The following is a 16,867-nucleotide window of genomic DNA, read 5'->3' as shown; positions in this document are numbered from 1 at the left end:
CAGTGGGCTTGTTCACCAGGAATCTGATCTTTGAAAAGAAGCTGGTAAATTAACAAAAGCATAAAGTCCCAGCCTGAAATACTATCTGAAAACCCAGGCAGACAAAGAACAGAGCATTTTATTTTGAAGGTGCTGAGGTGTAAGATAAGATTGATTTATTTTGTAAAGGTGTGCTCATTTAATGAAAAGATTGACTCATTCATCCAAATAAATCAGTAAAACATAGCTGACTCTTCATTGTATATTTTAATGGAAGATACTTTAAATTCAACTTCAACAGTAGGGCAAAATTGTATATGAAATCCTTAGGTTAGCTAATATTTTTCTGTGCTTCTCAAACAATGTGTTTAAAAATGCTTTTCTACTTTAGAGATAACGTTTTGCCTGTAACTATTAAGTTATAAGAATGTTTATTGACTTTGGAAATTAGGTAGATAAAACCCTAGGGTAAATCAGGTAGCCTTTCTGGGTTTCAAAAAGGGCTTGCTCCAGAGTACCTAATAGACAGCAGTTGGAATTTAAGCCAGTGATCTCTGATCTCAAATCAGTCCTTTTTCTACTTTACCATGCCTTACAAGTAACTAAACATAGATTGTTGTGACTTTTGTAAAAAAAAAAAAAATTATCAGCACTTTAAATGTTCTGAGGGACTCATCCTTAGTGAGTATGTACTAACCAATCTTTTGGTATTGTGTTGCATTAAGTATCTTCTTACCTTGTTTATGAAAAATGACAAAATTTGTATGATAAAATCTTTTCCCCTTTCCTATGTGAAGTCATCTTGTTCAATTTCTAAAGGCAAGAAACGTTCTTATGATCTAATAGCTGTAGGCCAAATACAACCTCTCTTCTGAGATTTATTTTCCTCATTTGTAAAATGAGAGGCTTGGGGTGGCTAGGTGGTGCAATGAATAGAGCACTGGCCCTGGAGTCAGGAGGACCTGAGTTCAAATCCGGCCTCCTCAGACACAACACAAAAACTAGCCGTGTGACTTCGGGCAAGTCACTTAACCCCAATTGCCCTCCAAAAAGCAAAATAAAATAAAATAAAATGAGAGGCTTGAACTACATGATCCCTTCTAGCTCTAAATCTAGGCTTCCCTAATTTGTCTTGATTTTTTCAATATCTTTGTATTGACAACGTGTCTCCCCAAACCCCAGGGAAGAACAGCAGCAGGAGCACCAGCACAGCACGTGCTAGGTTCTGAGATCTCTCAGCACTTTGTCTCAGTTCCTCTCTTATTTCATACTTTTGGTTAGCCTAAGCATAAATAACAGTAAACATACAAAAATAACCTTACCTTCTTTTCTTTAATAAAAGGGAAAAAGCAAACCATCGTCTCCTGAAAAACCTCTTTCGTAGCTATCAAAGACCATAAAAAACCAAGCTTTCTCTGACTTGCATTAAGGACAAAAATTGGGTGGAAATCTATTGATTATAAGAAAGTCAATGCTGTAGATAAAAAATGCTGTAAAGCTCTGTAGCATTTTCTTTTTTGTATAAAAATTTGAAAACTGAGAAAAAAGCAACAATAGTCAAAGGAAATGGAAACAAAGTCTGAGATCACTAATTCTAGAGATCGTTAACCCAAGAACCAATCAAACCAAAATTAGGGAGGTGAATTAGTATGCCTCGAGGTTTGATGAAAACTAGTTTATATCAACTTCCCAAAGCAGTTATATGCCTCACTGACTGCCCACCACCTGAAATTAAATGTCACAGCCCTTATGACCACTAAGGAGAATTCAAAGACAGGATATTCACAACAAGAAAAGTTTATGAGACTGAGTCATGCAGTAGTAATGTGAATACTTTCCGTAAAGCAGAGGAAACTAGGGAGCCCTAGAATGACCATTTCTTGGACTACTGTCTTTTTTTTAGTCACTCACTGGTAAAGGATAAGCTGCCAATATGATAATAGCATCCTGGGTCAGAGGGTGACAGAATCAGGAACACATCCACAGATCCAGCAGCTGCTGGGTACAGTGTATATAGAATGCTAGACCAGGAATCAGGAAGACCTTTGTTCAAATTCAGCCTCCATCATTTAATAATCGTGTAACCCGGACAATTCACAACCTCTTTCTTAATTTTTTCAAATGTAAAATGGGGATAATAATAGCACCTATCTCCCAGAGTTGTGAGAATAAAATGATATAATATGTAAAGTACTTTGCAAAACTTAAAAGTGCTATGTAAATGTGAGCTATGATTACTATTGCTACTACGTGGTGCTGTAGTGCACAGAACGCTAGGCCTGGTGTCAGGAAGTCTCATTTTCTTAGAGTTCAAATCTGACCTCAGACACTTACTAGTATGACCCTAGGCAAGTCATTTAGACCTATCTGCTTCGGTTTCTTCATCTGTAAAATAAACTGTAGAAGGAAACAGCAAACCACTCTAGTATCTTTTCCAAGTAAACCCCAAATGGGTCACAAAGAGTTGGACAAGGCTGAAACAACTGAACAACATTATTATTGTTAACTGATGTTATTATTTTTCTCTCTCTATTAGGATCATGACAATGCAGATGGAGGTCACTGCTATTCCTGATAAGGAAAATGATTAGCACTGCAATTTCAAAGGTTATTCCTCAAAATTAACTATTTTGCAACTTGGAACTAGTGATAGGGAGTACTTTCTGGGTGTCAATATCATTAAATCTGGGCAGAGGTATCTTATTGTAAATTTACTCTCTGTTTTAACTACTAAAGGTAACACAGTACCACTGAATCAAATTCTTTGGCAGAGGGAAAAGCAAACAACAAAAAACACATTAGCATCCTATCTGCACCTGTGAGTTAATTTTAGGTAAATTGTGTGACTATAAAGATGTAATCTGCTCTAGAAAATAGTTTGTAATAGCTTGCTTTTCCTAAACCTTCCTAATATTTTCATTTATTGTTCATGTGGGAAATGTGGCAAATCACTCTAGTATCTTTACCAAGAAAACTCCAAATGGGTCATGAAGAGTAAGATATGACTGAGAAACAACTGAACAGAATAATATAGGTTTTGTAATGATGAAAAAAATAAGCAGAAAGTCTAGGAGCAAGAGGTTGTAGTATAGTGGCTAGTGGTATTAAAGTAGCAGACCACGAGTACAAGACGAGCAGAACGGGGATGGATGAAGGAAGCCCAAGTGAGGATAAAGGCAGGGGTATAAGCACAATAGACTGCGGAAGGAGAATGGAATTTCAACATTAAAAATCTTGGAGATGATAGCTCAGTGTCTTTTTTTTTTTTTGGTATCTCCAGCACTTAATCATTCAATAAATGCTTGTTGATTGATTAGAAAAATGAATATACTGTGGTTAAGTTTTCAAAAGAAATGGAAGCTATCAACTACTGGGAAAAAAATGCACCAACTCACTGATAATAAGAGAAGCTCAAATTAAAACAACTTTTAAGACTTTAATCCACACTCAACAAGCTAGAAAAAGTGACTTAAAAACACTGAAATAATTCAAGTTTGAAAGTCCATGGGATGATAGAAACACTACTATGTTTGGTGGAGCTTTGAATTGGTCCAGTGACACGGGAAAACAATTCTGTTTCCAGGTGAGCAAAATGATTCAACTGTTCTGGCTCTAGGCCTGTTTGAACTTCACTACTGAAACTTCAGGGTACTTATCAACCCTCTTCCTTACCAGCCATGCCTTCCTAGATTGTTTAAGCAATAGTTTTATTAAATTTTAGCCAGAATAAAAAGGGGTTATAATGAGTTATGGGCAGCTAGGTAGTGAAGTGGATAGACTGCTTGGCCTGAAGTGAGGAAGACTTACTGAGTTCAAATCTGACCTTGGACACTTACTAGCTACGTGACTGTGGGCAAAGTCACTTAAGTCTGTTTGCCTCAGTTACCTCTTCTTTAAAATGAGCTAGAGAAGGAAATGGCAAACCACTTCAGTATCTTTGCCAAGAAAATCCTAAATGGGGTCATGAAGAGTCAGACATAACTGAACTGAATAATGGGTTAAACAGACAATTTATTCTTAATATAAAAATAAGCTTATTTTGAAAAATCAGAAAGGACTGGGATTTGAATAATTCTTAACAATAAGTGAGAGCAGTATAATCAGAGGTATCTGGGTTGAGAAACTGTCGTACATATCATAGATCTAATCTACCCCATTAAAAATTATAATACAAAACACTTTCCCCTGAAATCCTAAAATTATATTGACCATAACTTGATTTCTGATTATTTAAAAGGTATACTAGGATCCTGCACTGCTTCAACATCATCTTTACAAACATCATTTTTATTATATTATATAAACATATTAACAATAATATATAATAATATGTATATATCATATATATTATATTATCATCATCATTACTACACCATGTTCTATAGCTATGTAGGAGTTCCTGGTAGAGGTCTGATAAGTACATTTTACAATTTACAGAAATGTTTTTAATCCTTACATTAATCAATATTAATACAAGAGCTTCAGATTTATATCCAAGAAATGCCACTCAAGTATATTCTAAGTGGCTTAATGTAGCTAAATATAGTGTCACATACAGTTAATTCCAAATAATAAGGGCCAATTGTGTCTAAATCCAAAATAGCACATAATTTTAAAAAATTATTTGGTTTCTAAATAATTGTATACTTATAGAGTATAATCCAGGGAATTTATCATATTTTAAACCAAAAACTGAAGTTACACTGTAAGGTTGTCCAGTTTTTAATTCAGTGATGAAAAACAGAAATTTTCTCTCAGAAAGAGGCAAAACATCAGTCTAAAGGAAATTCAGCTTAGGTCAAAGGAGCTGCAGGTTTATATATTCTTGAGGATGTAGAATAAAGTAATAAAATATTATAGACTTTCCTTCTAGCTCATGTTTGCCTAAAGTAAATCAAGATTTTAAGTAAAAAGCAGAAGTAGTATTGGAAATGATAGAAAGAAGAATTCGAAAGCAAGATTTGCCACAGAAAAAAAAGTTGTAGGGATGATCCCACCAACAGATAAATGAAAATTTACTACTGTATAGAATACAATATGTATTAGAGTTCAAAGGAATAAAACTATTATATTGGAAAAGGTGCTAAAATACCAAAAAAAGCTTTTAAATAAATTTTTTCATGTTACAATACATATGGAATGAATGCCAGCCACTACAAATATTAGAAAGCTAAGTGAAAAGTTATTAGAGTATTTTAGATAATTTCTTAAAGAATCTTCTTTCTAACCAAGAGTCATTAATATCAAGTAATTGCCTTCAACTGGAAGAAAAGTCAGTCTACTAAAGACAAAGGCACTACAACAAGACAGCAACAATCCAGGAGCACATCCAAATCATGGGAACTGTAGTCTCCCTCAAAGCAACAGTCACATGCAGGCAGAAAGAAGAAGCATCACCTTGGTCAGCAAATGAGAAGGTTTTCCTGCAATGTTTCTCAGAAGGAGGGAGGTTTCCCTGTCCAGATAGGAGTGCTTGTGCAGAAAGAGAGAAAAAAAGGCAAAAGGAGTCAGTGTAGGCTTTGTGTGCTTAAAAAATGAGTAAATAAAAACAGACAAAGCTAAAAATGTCCTTCTTTAAGTCCCCTATACTTCTAAACTGACTGAGACTACATTCACAAAGCAGGCCACTCCTCACCTGAAGAAAATGTAGATTACCTAAAGACCATAGGGAAAATAGCTAATTACCCTCCGGTAATATCTTTAAGTACTATATCTTCATAGTACAAATATATAATTTTAAGAATCTTTCAGAAATATTTATGATTACCCCTAAGTCCCATGGTTAAAAGGGAATCCAAGTCCTTGACTTACAAATCAGCATTCTTTCTAATGAATAGTTAACAGAACTGTTTAAAATATCCTATAATTTAAGGTCACCTTCCCCACTAAGACTGTAATGAGTTTATATTTTTATTCTCTTACTACTTTATTATAATGTACCTGGTCATGGACTTTCTCTCTCTCTGCATGTATGTGTATATAGTATACTAGCATAACAAACCTCAAACTATAAAAAAAAATGCTTACAAGATGGAGGAGTAGAAAGACAGCTTGTTTTGGAGCCAGAAGACCCAAGTTCAAATCCTGGCTCTGATACCTACTGCCTGTGTGTCCCATGGCAAGATAAATCTATGAAAAAAAGGATTTGAACTAGAAGACATTCGAGATCCTTTCTAGCACTAGATCTATGAGCCTTTCACACCTACATTGGTTTTTGTAGAATTCCTCAACTTATTTAGATGGCTCAATCATCTCTACCCAAGAACCCTACCAGAAATCACTGACCTTCTATCTTCCATGCCTTTTCATCCTGTACAGTTCTTATACATTTTCCCACTGGTCAATGCATATGGACCACACAGAGGATGAACAGGACCATTTTTTTTTTAAAAAGCAATCAGGGTTAAGTAACTTGCTCAAGGTTACAGGGCCAGTTATTTCTGGGTGTGGTGCTGAGTATCTGAGCCCGGATTTGATCCAGGTCATCCCGACACTGGAGCCGGTGCTCTTACTCGCTGAGCCACCTGGCTGCCCCTAACAGGATCATTTTAAAAAAATGTTTATAATTTTTGCTGTTTTTTTCTTTTTTGTTTTACCTTTGTTTCTGAATACATACCTCCCTCAGATTTCATTACCAAAGGGACAGAGAGAGAGCACAGAAGATAAAATGTCATTTGTATTACACTAAATCAAAAAGCTTTTGCACAAGCAATATCAATAGTTAGAAAGAAAAGTTAACTGGAGTAAAAAAAAATCTTTGCAGCAAATTTTTCTAAGAAAAATCCAATATACAAGATATAGAGGAAATGTTATAAGTAAGATCAAGATATGAACAAGCTGTTTTCTAAAGAAGAAATGCAGGCCATTGACAATTACGTCAAAAATGCTCCAAATCACATAGAATAAGAAAAAACACAAATTACAATGACTGTTAAGTTTCTACCTCACACATATCAGATTGGCAAAGATAAAGAAGAAAATGGCAACTTCTGGAGGAGATAGGGGAGGATAGGCACAATGGTACAATATTAGTGGAGCTGTGAATTGTTCCAACTGTTCTGGTAAGAAATTTGGAAATGTACTAAAAAAAAAAATCACTAAAATATATGTATATACTCTTTGAACAAAGTGGTAACACCCCTTGCCACATGCATACACAAATATATGAACAAAAAGATCAGAGGGAAAAGATCTATATGTAGGAAAATACCCATAACAATTCTTTTTTGCTGTAGCAAAGAACAAAGTGGGTGCCTATCAATGGGGAATGGCTAAACAAATAAGGTTATCAGCTGTATTGCAATTTATTTATTACACTATAATGTGCTATTACTATAAGAAATTATGAATACGATAGAGTCAAAGAAATCTCAGAAGACCTATATGAACTAATAGAGCAAAGTGAGCAAAAATCAGAACAATTTATACACTGTAAAGGAAAACTACTTTAAAAACTCTGGAATCATATAATACCCCCTTGTCAGAAGTCTAGGAGACTGATTATGAAGAATGCTTCTCATATCTTGGCAGAGAGGCAGTGGAGTAGAGGTGTAGAATGAAACATACATTCTCAGGTATGGTCAAAATGTTTTGTTTTGTTTGACTATTTATGTCAAGGGAAGGCTTCCTTTTTTTTTTTTTGGTAATGATTGTGGGGAAGATGGTGGGTTATGATAGTGATGAAAGAAAAAGGAAAAAATATGTCAATGAAACATTAAAAAAATACATACACACATACAGAAAGGAAGAAACAGAGTGGGACTTCAGGAGGAGACCCAGACAAGTTGAGCAGTTTTGTTACTATTACCGTGTCTGATTTAATGTAAACTTAAAAAAAAAAATCTATGTAACAGAAGTTTTGTTTCACATATAATCTTCTTCTGTTCTTTGTATATTGAAATGTTCATATTTGTTGATGCTTGCTAAATTCACAGTAAAAATTAAAATGCGTATATGTATATATGTATCTATATATGTATGAATGAATTGTATATACTCCTTTTTCTGCCCCAAACAGCAAACCATACTTATAGTAAAGATTAAAAAAGAGAGGGGAAAAAAGCTGAAGAGTAAAATTATTTTATATAAACATTTGAAAAAAGATGTGATTCTTAACATCCTCTGTTCCCTTTCCCACAATTATACCACCATTGGTACAAAAGCAGAATGATACTGCAGTGGACTTAGGGCTGTTCTGGTCTTTGCTGTGACCAAAATAATTCATCACCTTGCAAACAATCTTCTGGTAATAGCCCCTCCATACTTAGCCAATCTGCTCCTCAAATGTCACAAGACCTATATTTAAAACCCCTCTAGCTTGGTAGAACCTGCTAGTACTTGATTTTTGCAAAACTTTTTTGTTAAGGATTGTATTATGCAATTATACAGGGTGAAGAAGGTCACAGGCCTACTGAATTCAGAAGACAAGTAAGTACTGAACTCAAGTCTTCTTGATTCCAAGTCCAGCTATTCTATTTACTAACTGGATACCTCTCAAACAAAAAGGTCCCATAAAGTAAGTTTGTTAAGATCAATGGTGTTAAAGTACAAACAAATCCAAGCATCATTTGCATAAACCCTATTTTTTCTTAAAAAGTTCTCAAATGATTTGCTCAATTAACCTTCAAATTCCAAGACTTCTTTCTCATCAGTAAAATAACAAATACACTTGACCACCAGGGGGCAATAATACATAAGTTATGCTTGAGAGGCTTAGTAATACTGATCATAAAGTTATATACTAAATACTAAAAGAGGTAAGTAATTTAAGAGAAGAAATCACAATTGATGCAGTAATAGAGAGTACCAAACAACTAACTCAACATCATCTCAGTAACCCAGGCTCACCACCCGTATCATCCTAGAATTTCTCTTCCCTCTCTCACATATACCTCTCATCCAGACTATTTGCAATGGCTTCTTAATTCATCTTTCTGTTTCTACTGTACCACTTCAACCCATCCTCCACATAGCTGCCAAAGTGATCATCCTTAAGCACAGGGCTGACCATATCATTCCTCTAATTAGTAAATTCCAGTGGCTCCTCAATGCTTCTAGGAAGAAAGATAAACTCCTTGGTCTGGCACTTAGCCTTTATAACCTCGCCCCAACCTACCCTTCCATCATTAAAAATTAGCCCTGTTCCACATACAATCTAGTTGGTTTGGTCTTCAGATGGCCTGTTCCTCAGACAAGGCATTCCAAATCCCATCTAAGTTCTGCAAAGGCTGCCCATCATGCCTGGAATGTATTCCTTCTCATCATCTCTATGTCTGAGACTCCATAATTGCTTTCAAGACTCATCTCAAGCACTGCTTTCTATAAGAAGGCTTTTTTACCCCATCCTCCACCCACAGTTAGTGACCTCTGAAACAAAATAATTTTTATCTATTTTGCATATACTTATATGTGGGTATACTTTCTCCTCCACTAACTAGAATGAGAGCTGTCTTGAGGGCAAGGTCTGTTTTGCTTTTTTTCCATTTCTACCACCTAAGCAAAGTGCCTGGTACATAGAAGGAACTTAATAACAGCCTGTTGAAAGTGTGCTGGATTTGGAGTCAAAGGGCCTGGGTTCGAATCTTATACCTTGGTCAAGGCACTACACATATCTGGGGCCTCAGTTTTCTCAACAATAAAATGAAATGCTCCTCTCTGGGACTCACAGGATACAACATCTCTGTCTGCCAGGAAGGATGAGGTTCAGCATTCAATAGCCTATCTCTCTTAATGACCTTCTTACTCTGTCTCTCTTAAGGACCTTCTCTCCAACCACTGACATTCTGCCTAGATTCACCATTCAATAGTCAACATATTCCCATTCCCTTATACTTGTTGCCCTGTACCAGTGGTCCTGAACCTTCAGTTGTAGATGTACAAACCCCATTCTCCACTCTTGACATCCTTCACTCCCTCATGCCTGTCCATTTCAACTATTTCCCCACTCTATTCTGCTTACCTCCTTTCACTATGCCCTCTGGAATTCTGGCTTCATAATAAATTTCCTTTCACCTCAAAACTCTTTCTCAGTCATCTCCAATTGAATGTTCCATTATTATCTTAGATTCAACATGCACAAAACAGAACTCATTATATTTTCCCCAAACTATCTCCCTTTCAAAGTTTCCTAGCATTGTAGAGGGTACTACTATTCCTACCCAAGTCTGTAATATCAGTATCATAATTGACTCCTCAACTCTCATTCACTCCGTATATCCAATATATTGGCAGATCTTGTCATTTTTACCTTCACATCATTTCTTTTATACATTTATTTCTCTCTAATCATACAGAGATAAGCTCAGGGCTTCATCATCTCTTGCCTGGACTATTATGAAAGATGCCTAATTGGCCTCCCTGTCTTTTCTTCATTCTTTCTTCATTCCAGTCCCTTCTCTATTTAGTTGCAAAGAGAGCTCTAGTAGCTCCCTATTGCCTCCAAGATCAAATATAAAGTTCTCTGGCATTTAAAGCTCTTCATAATCTGGCCGTCTCTCACCTTTCTATCCTTCTCTTTTGACTCTTCTTCACTCAGTGGTCTAGTCACACAGGCATACTTGCTCCCTGGAAAAACCCCTTCCTTCTCTGGCATCTGTGCCTTTGCACCGGCTATTCCCCATTCCTAGGATGCTCTCTCTCCTTACATCTAACTCTTAATTTCCCTGGACTCCTTAAGACTCAACTCAAATCCCAACTTCTGCAAAAGGTCTTTCCTGGTCCCTTCTATGCTGCTAATATCTTCTTCTAATACTATTTTTCATCTGTTCTGTATGTATCATGTATATACAGATTTATTTGCATGTTGCCTTACATCAGAATAAGCTGCTTGAGATTAGAGGTTATTTTTACTTTTTTGGGGTGGGGAATCCCTAGAAGCTTAGGACAGTGCTTGGCATACACCAAGCACTTAATAAATGATAGCTACTGACTGAACTTCAAAAAGTAACCTTGACAGGAAGCATCAAATGAGCTGAATAAAATACCTTCTGTATAAATGCTTTCTTTCAATAAAATCCTAGAGGACATTAGTCAAAACATTTACCAAAAATGTTTTTTTTTAAATTTTTGGAACTATTTATTTGTACAAACTAATTCGAATGCTACACTTAACATTACTCACCAAGGACACATTAAGGCATCACAAGATAATGACAGAGTAAAAAATAAGGAAATACATTTGAGGAGAAGAGCAAAGCTGATTCTATTTTTCAGCAAAGCACCAGTATTTTCAGCAGTAATTTCATTCAAATCATCCAGCTGAATTGTAGTATAACCTTAAAATAACTGATTAGATAAATATATACACCTGATTGTTTTCCTATTTCTTCTTGTCTTTGAAATAGTAATTTTTAAAAATCCAGAAGGTACCATGTTTTCATAAAAGTGATAAGTAGCTTAGTAATAGCACTTCTCTACTTAAAGATATACCATGATATCTGTATTTTTAAAAAATCAAAAGATATTGTACCAGAGTAATTGCAGCTCACTTATTTTGACATGTATAAAAAGATTAAAAAACTTGTATTACCAGAAAATATATCTCAACATCAGTATGATTTAGTGGGATCACTCTTCATTGATATATAGATAGGAGCTCATAGACATGGTCACACAATAACTTACAGGAGTTAGCTCAGTCTCTTCTTCCATGAAGTCAATATGACACTTGGCCTGCTTGCTGGGACATCCCACAGAACTAAAATGCTGTGAAAATGCAGGAGGGAGAAAATGATAGATATGGAGAGGTGGAAAAAGACATGTTTTTATTATCATGTAGGAAAGGAAAATGAATACTAAGAGGCACAGGAAATGAAAATAAATGTCCTGTATGGATGTAATAATCCTTATTCTTATCATGTAAAAAGAAACAAAAACCTGAGTTAAAATCAAATGATTATATATCTCTTCCCCTTCATTTTCAATACTATCACCAAACGATCTCAGGACTTCATCACTTTGTGAATAGACAAAGGTTATCAACTGATCTCATTACTTCTAGTCTCTCTGCCATTCAATCCATCTTGTACACTGATACTCATCTTTCTAAAATACCAATTTCTTCATGCTACTCAGTTGTTCAAAAGCCTTGACTGATTCAATACCCGTAAGATAAAAACCCAAAATCCTAAGTCTGAAATCCAAGATTCTCTAATAATCCAATCCCACCCTACCTAATTAACCTCCAACAATTCCCCCAAATTGGACCTTGTTTCCACAGATTGGTCTCTGTGAACCCAAAAAATGCCATGCTCAATTTCACCTTAACTTCATGCTGTTCATTTAGCAAGTTGTCCCTCTCTGAACAAATCTCACCTACTTTCAGAGACATCCTTCGGTCTTACTTTTGTAACCACCAGATATATTTTATTGTTATTTCATATGTGTATCTTGTCTCCCTAATTACTTATATGTCATAATTTAGACATCATTATTTCAGCAGTAAGCAAAACAATTATTATTGGAATATCATGGTGCTACTCTATAGCATTGTACACTCTGATGAGTACAGAGAGGTTGTATCTGAGCTGCTCACACACTTGTGAAATGAATAGGATTATACAGTTTAGGCTATCATTACTCAATGGTACTAGGTATAACCTCACAATTACAATGAGAAGTATAGAAAGAGTGGGAAGAGTGTATATAAACATTAGTGTTAACATTTTTATAAATCTTTGGTTATCAGTTTTAGATCTGAGGCATCTGTTTCCTTCAGGGGCGGACCTGAAGTTTCCCTAGTGTAGGAAACTCCTGATGAAGAAATACTCTTTTACTCTTTACCAATGTAGGTCAGCACATCAATCCAAGACTCTCTATAACCCAATCCTACCCTACCTAATTAACCTCCAACAATTCCCCAAAACTAGACCTTGTTTCCAGAGAGTTCCAATGGGTTCCTGAGGGGTGAAGTGTTTTCTCTAGTATGACAGAGCCAGGCTGTATCACAGGTATGTCCTTTTTTATTGAGAGATCAGTTTTATCCACCATGCCATGCTGCCTCTCACAAGAAATCTCATCAGTATATGATTTTTAAAAGAACAGTAATATATAAAGTGAACAGACTATATAGCTTGAGTTAGTGTTTCCCAAACGGTGTCAAATAAAACTTTAATGCTTCATGCAATACATTTTTTAAAAAAAAGTAGTGTAAATCAGAAGGAGAAAAGGATGAACCGAAAACTCAGGAAGATTTATTTGAAATAATGAAGAAGAAAATAAGCAGAGCCAAGAGAAAAATCATAGAAAATAACAGGAAGGACATGATAATTAGGATCAGCACCATGACCAACCTTGAGTACAGAGTACTGATAGAATACACCTTCCACCTCTAGGTGTAGAATGTGTAGAATGAGGCACAGCTTGTCCAACTTGTTAGACATTTGTTTTTGCTTAGCTATGGCTTCATTATAAGGTAGGATTCTAAGTTAGTGGGAAGTAGCAGTAATGTAAAAACAACCACAGCCACCACCCAAAACTTGCAATGTAACATTTAAAATTTAAAATTAAAAACCAAAATAAGCAGTGAGTTAGTCATATTTAAAAAACAAACAAACAAACCCAAACACAGTGCCCTTTTCCTTGTTGAAAGCATAAGTCTTCCTGACAAAAGGCTTAGTGAGAGATCATTATTCCATGGTAGGGTACTTGATCTCAGGAAGTTTGTAGGTATCACTTATTGAATAACTTCCTGTTATGTTGTAGCATCTCCCATTGGATCATTAAATTAAGGGCAGAGATTTATGACTTTTCTAAAAATAAGAATTAAAAATCTATGTCCTTCCCACCTAACATAGTGCCCTGCACATTATACTCTTTCAAGAGGCTACTAATAATATGAACCTGGAGCTCTGGAGAGAGATTAAGCTGGAATTTGAAAATCAAATGCATAATTAGGCTGATAAGAGAGTTCTAGTTCCATTTATTGTTTCTGTTTATTTTCATCTATCCTGTATAATTTGGGGTACATGTGACATATGTCAAAATCCCAAATATGTCCCTGTGGTTATCAAAATGAAAGCTTACCAGATCCCCTATGCTGTCTGATATCTCTAACTTGGATTTGGTTGGTCACTACTTTAGTTGACTCTTACGACTGAAGACCTGCTTGTCCCTTCCATATTTTCTGGTACAATTTTTGCCCTAAGGCTTCCTTTGTTAAGCCCTTTAAAATTCAAATCCTCTACAGGCAATGAAGACCCTCAAAATGAAGGTGCACACAAAAACGTTGCAAATTTCCCTTGGCAGACTAATACACAGGGAAGAGAATATTGTAGAAGATTGAGGTGTGTGTGTGTGTGTGTGTTTTAACTATAATGAAATACATGAAGAAATTTGAGGACCTTAAAAAAGATCTATGGTTCTAAAATTCCAGTCCTCATTTTATATCTTAGAAATAAAGTAAAGAGCTTAACACAATAATTGCATGATTACTCATAGGTCATTTCCAAACAAAAATACTAAAAAAAAATCTTCTGAAGGATATTAAGCACTAATTATCATGTAACCCAATTTGTTGTCTGACATTTCATGACCCTGCACACCATACTGTCAGTGACATTTTCTTGGCCAAGATACTGGAGAGGTTTCTCATTTTCTTCTCCAGTGAATTAAAGCAACCACAGATTAAATGACTTGCCCATATTATGCAGCTCTCAGTGTCTGAGGCCAGATTTGAGCTTAGGCCCATCACTCTTTCCACCTAGCCACCTAGCTGTCTCCAATTATCCTTCCCCAACTCTTCAAGTTAAAATAGCATATACTCAGAAAGTTACATTGAAACAATTCTTCTTCTTTTGGGGTGGGGTGAAGAAGAAAGATTTTTAAAACGGGAGAAAAGTGCTTAATTCACCCACTTCCTGGGCTAACTACAAATAGCTTCCTTATGATATTCCAGATGCAATCACTACTAATGTGCAATACTTTAGGTTAATCTACAGGGGATTCTTAACCTGGAGTCCAAGAACTTACTTTTTAAAAAATAAATTTTGATAACTGCATTTCACTATAATTGCTTTCCTTTGTAATTCTACATATGCCCTTTTATGCTTTTAAAAACATAACTGAGGAGACTACAGACTTTGCCAGATTGTCAAAGGGGTAATGGTACACTAAAAAAGTTAAGTTTAGGAACCCCTAAAGGTTTCTAAAGTATTAAAAATGAGGTATATATTGTGCTATTATCTTTTAACTTAAAAAAAAAAATTAAATTGGTACTAATTAAGGTATGACTTCCTTTGCCAAGATGCCTGTTTGTATACCTGAATAAAATCAGAAAGCTTAGCTCCCCCACAGAACTTGCTCCAACAAAAACCTAATAAATTTTTTTTGAAGGGGGGGGAAGGTAGGGCAATTGGGGTTAAGTGACTTGCCCAAGGTCACACAGTTGATTTTTTTTTGTGGTAAGTGTCACAGGTCACATTTGAACTCAGGTCCTCCTTACACTAGCGCCTGTGTCTATTCACTGTGCCACCTAGCTGCCCCAAAACCTAACGATCTAATAATCACACTAGATCAAATAATGATCAAGAAGCCCCCAAAAAACTACATTAAGTGACTTTTCCACTGCACAAGAAGTCACCTAGAATCCCACAGTTAACAGAAAAAAAATGCCAGAAAAGTCAGTGTAAGAATAGGCAAAAAATATAACCATATTTCAGAGGGACTAGAGACATTTCTGTATTGCAAACAGCCAGATCTGAGGGTACCCTGGAGAAAAATTGGTTGGGTTGGATGGTCAGACCTGGCAGCCACTAAGAGTATCTGTGAGCAATGACGCCAACAGCGGCAGAATGTCTCTCAAAATGAGACAGACGAGGCCCAGGACAAGGACAGTTCAGGAAGCCAAGTAACTGAGATCAAAGTTGAGCAGGGCCTACCATCAGTACATATGGAGCTGGAGCCTATCCCTAATTCATGAACTAAGGCTGAAAGAATGGGTAAACACAAGAAGATTCAGACCACTATAAAGCATTATAATAGATACAGAAATACTTTTCCATAAGGCTTATATGAATATCTAGAAGAAATGAAACAAGAGATAAATGAAATAAAAATTTTGAAGGTTGAGAATGAAAGAATAAATGGCTTAGAACAAAAATGCTTACCTTACTTAAGTGATACCTTGAAAATTAGAACAGACCAAAGATAAGTCAATGATTGCTGTAAATGAATACCATGAAAGCAAGAAATATTAAAAAACTGAAAAATAGAAGAAAATTTAAGGAATCTGGAAAAAAGTGATAAAAAAGCTTTAAAAAAATCCTATTTCAAGAAACTGTAAATAAAACTGTACAGATCAATTAAAAACAGATAGCAAAATGAAGACAAGAATCCACCAATATCCTTCTGAAAGAAATCTCAGAAGGAATAATCTTTTGCTTTTGTCATAGCCAGAGTAGGTCAACTACCAAGGCACAGTCAAGATCACATAAGACCCAACAGCTTCTAATATAAATGAGAGATGCTGGAAAATAATATTCTAAAAGACAAAAAAGATAGGAAAATGTTATCCACATCCAGAGAAAGAACTGATGGAGGCTGAATGCAGATAGAAGCATACTATTTTCACTTTGTTTTTCTCTTGTGGTTTTTTCCTTTCCAAATTCATTGATTATTTGCTGGACACAGATTTAAGTCAGGAAAATCAGTGGTTACTCTATATAAAACCATGTTTTGCCCTTCTATTATACCCCTCTGCACCCAGCACAGTGTCAATTTAGAGAAACTGCTACTTGACACTTGTTAGTTTAAGAGATTACAAATAGGAAAAAAAATTATATTGCTAGATGGCAAATAGTATCCTCAAATTTACTGTGGTGTCCAGATTCTCTCTCTCTCTCTCTCACACACACACACACACACACACACACACACACACACACACACACAC

At 35.6% G+C, this 16,867-nt stretch overlaps 1 protein-coding gene across 4 annotated transcripts in view; it reads right to left on the bottom strand.

The window, feature by feature from the left end:
* The window catches only part of RAPH1 (Ras association (RalGDS/AF-6) and pleckstrin homology domains 1), a 117,206-nt gene that overhangs the window by 41,954 nt on the left and 58,385 nt on the right, over positions 1-16,867 (bottom strand). Inside the window, exon 5 of one of the 4 annotated variants that reach the window (XM_069075311.1) lies at positions 11,602-11,682. The exons of the other annotated variants lie outside the window; for them this stretch is intronic. Within the exon in view, the coding sequence (XP_068931412.1) occupies positions 11,602-11,682 (81 nt within the window). The remainder of the gene's footprint in view (positions 1-11,601; positions 11,683-16,867) is intronic. 4 annotated transcript variants of the gene reach the window in all.

The sequence above is a fragment of the Petaurus breviceps genome, unplaced genomic scaffold, assembly GCF_028583685.1.
Source record: "Petaurus breviceps papuanus isolate PSGF00001 unplaced genomic scaffold, PetGlider_PUasm1.0 90903, whole genome shotgun sequence".
Classification (NCBI taxonomy): Eukaryota; Metazoa; Chordata; class Mammalia; order Diprotodontia; family Petauridae; genus Petaurus; species Petaurus breviceps.
The sequence above is the reverse complement of the archived record's forward strand: the minus strand, read 5'-3'. Positions and strand labels throughout refer to the sequence as shown.